The 3,245-nt window shown below is 30.7% G+C and overlaps 1 protein-coding gene across 1 annotated transcript; it reads left to right on the top strand.

The window, feature by feature from the left end:
* Positions 1 to 1,212: 1,212 nt before the first annotated feature.
* On the top strand, positions 1,213 to 2,502 carry HELRODRAFT_184403 (hypothetical protein; the record flags this gene model as incomplete). Its single annotated transcript, XM_009025278.1, has 3 exons — positions 1,213 to 1,738; positions 2,090 to 2,161; positions 2,255 to 2,502. The coding sequence occupies 3 exons, from the start codon at positions 1,213 to 1,215 to the stop codon at positions 2,500 to 2,502; spliced, it is 846 nt and encodes a 281-aa protein (XP_009023526.1).
* Positions 2,503 to 3,245: the final 743 nt, after the last annotated feature.

A 3,245-nucleotide genomic window follows, 5' to 3' on the forward strand; every position in this document is an offset into this window, starting at 1 on the left:
AGAATTGGTAACTAATATGATAGATGATGATCACGATGATTATGATCACGATGACGGATAATGCATGGATATTGCTCTTAACGGAAATCTTAGTTTTGAGCAGAGTTTTAAAACTACGAGTTATAACAAATTTTTCTATAAGCACGTGAATTGTTATAGAATTTTTTATCTTCGTGAATTTATAAACAAAGAAAACTCGATGACGGTTTTAGTTAACAGAGCAGTTCAATAGCAAAAATCATTGAGCGTAAAAGGCATTATTAATATGGTAGAAGAACAAACTTTGTATCAAAAATCGTTTGATTAAATTTGTAATAAATTTCCAAAAAGACATCTTAAACTAATTCAAAACACGAGTGCCTGGCATAGTGGACAACCAAATTCACTGGCAGACGGAACAGAGTACTGCGTGCAAAACATCCTACTTTGGAGACGCTTAGGCCTAAACTTAGTGAAAAATTCAACAACATTTTCAAGCCACACTTAGGAAGCGGTTTAACTGATTTTAAGCATTGCTTCAAAAATGTACAAGAGCATCAAAACAGAAACAGAAAGATGAAACATGAAGATGATAACACGTAAATCGAGAAATAAAAAAGGGGATTTTAGGAAATAACGATGTTTTGTCTTGAACAACACAAACATCAATAAAAGATATTGTATGGTTGAAACAAAACACATTTGTTTACAAAAATTTATTCCTATTCGTTTTATAAATCAATTTTTATTTCTTCAGAGTAGCCACCGCCTGTACCACAGCTCCAACTCTCCATTTTCTTAAAAAGTCTGTTTTTCAAATGCAATGTCACAATAAAACACAAACTTTGTATCAAAAATCGTTTGATTAAATTTGTAATAAATTTCCAAAAAGATATCTTTAAACCAATTCAAAACAATCGCAAAGTAATTAATTTACTTTCAAAGTTAATAATATAACATAGATATTATAATTGCAAACTCGTTATTTAAGATTTTTTAGTGAAAATTAAATTATCATTTAGAAATTTTACAACGAAACCTATCAAAGTTCATAGACAAGAAAGCAGGCCAAGTAGCCGAAAATATTTTATCATTGATTGCATACAAAGACCAGCTCAGTATATAAGAGAAGTGGGTTCGGAATTACAATCATTCTCGTAGCGATCAGTTCTCTGATTTAACGATTTCTTCAACGATCTCTGGAGTGAAAATTTTTATTAATAAAAAGTGAAAATGTCTGAATATGGCCATATTAACGGAGTTCACAGTTTTGCAAAAAATTTTAGAAATGTTTTAGACAGACTTAGGCCTAGTAGAAAAGAATTGAACGAAGCTTCAAAGCTACAGTTGATCAATAGATTGACTGAATTTAGGCATAGCTTCAAAAATGTACAAGAGTGTCTCAACTTTGCTGATAACAAAAAGAGGAAACATGAAGATGACGAAGATGATAATAACGTAGTAAAAAGAATTATTTTATTTTTAGAAAATGATGATAGTGAGACAAGTTCCACACAAACTCCAGTGAAAGAAAACAATGAAAATGATTACAAAGTCAGAAGAGAAAAGATTATTTTAGCAACTGATGAAGATAAGCCACACAGAGTACAAAAGGCTCAAAGTGAAAGTGATATAAAATTTGTAGCCAATATGATTAATAATGATAAAGATGATGATGAAAATGACATAAAATTGGTAGCAAATATCAGTGATGATGATCACGATGACGACGATGAAAAAGAGCAAGAGGAACAAACCAGTTTAACCAGCAATAACTGATTTTAATTTTTTTTCTAGTTTTCTTTCGCAACAGTCTACTAGATGGTTTATTTTTTTTAGTTTTATTTTTTAGTATCTCATGCTTCGTGTTTTTGCTATTTAAGAACTTTAAAATTTAGAATTATTTATAGATTCGCAGTCTAGAAAATTTATCTTAAATAGATAAATTAAAGAACAAATAAACATATAGAGGCTCTTATATGTAACGCTCCCTTATACATTCGTTACACAAAATACTTAAAAATGAGACGAGAACCTGACTACAACCGACCGTCAACACACACACACACTCAACTATTAAATAACTAAAACAATGAAAATGATTACAAAGTCAGAAGAGAAAAGATTATTTTAGCAACTGATGAAGATAAGCCACACAGAGTACAAAAGGCTCAAAGTGAAAGTGACTAAAAAGCCAAACTGATTAATGATGACGAGGATTATTATCACGATGATTATTATCACGATGATTATTATCACGATGATTATGATCTAGATGATGAAAACTCGGTACAAAATGCTCAAGATGAAAGTGACATAAAATTGGTAGCCAATATGATTAATGATGATGGAAGTGACATAGAATTGGTGGCCAGTATGATTAATTATGATCACGATGATGATGATCACGATGATAATGATCACGATGACGACGATGAAAAAAACAAGAAGAACAAACCAGTTTTTAAACGTTTTTACGTCAAAAGTATTCAAGTGAAACCTAACGTTACAAGCTGCATTTGAAACGCAATATCTGATTTTAATGTTTTTTTTTCTCTCGCTACAGTCTGCTAGATGATTAATTTTACTCATTTCAATTTTTAAGTATTTGATGCTTATGGAAATGTTCATGTTTTTGCAATTTAATAACGTTAAAATATAGACTTTTTTTGATTCGCAATCTCGAATACATTTTAATATATAAATTAAATGACAAATAAACATATAGAATCTCATAGATGTGATGTTCCAGAATACATTCGTTACACTATATACTTAAAAAGGAGACGATAATTCCAAACCTGAACACAACCGACAGTCAACTTTTTTTGGATTCTGCGTCCATGTCAAATACTTCATTGAAAATGCATGGATATTGCTCTTAACGGAAATCTTAGTTTTGAGCAGAGTTTTAAAACTACGAGTTATAACAAATTTTTCTATAAGCACGTGAATTGTTATAGAATTTTTTATCTTCGTGAATTTATAAACATAGAAAACTCGATGACGGTTTTAGTTAACAGAGCAGTTCAACAGCAAAAATCATTGAGCGTAAAAGGCATTATTAATATGGTAGAAGCACAAACTTTGTATCAAAAATCGTTTGATTAAATTTGTAATAAATTTCCAAAAAGACATCTTAAACTAATTCAAAACACGAGTGCCTGGCATAGTGGACAACCAAATTCACTGGCAGACGGAACAGAGTACTGCGTGCAAAACATCCTGTTCAGATACTTTGGTTGGGATGACCAGGAATGCTTCAT

Source organism: Helobdella robusta (genome assembly GCF_000326865.2).
Source record: "Helobdella robusta unplaced genomic scaffold HELROscaffold_401, whole genome shotgun sequence".
NCBI classification, from domain to species: domain Eukaryota; kingdom Metazoa; phylum Annelida; class Clitellata; order Rhynchobdellida; family Glossiphoniidae; genus Helobdella; species Helobdella robusta.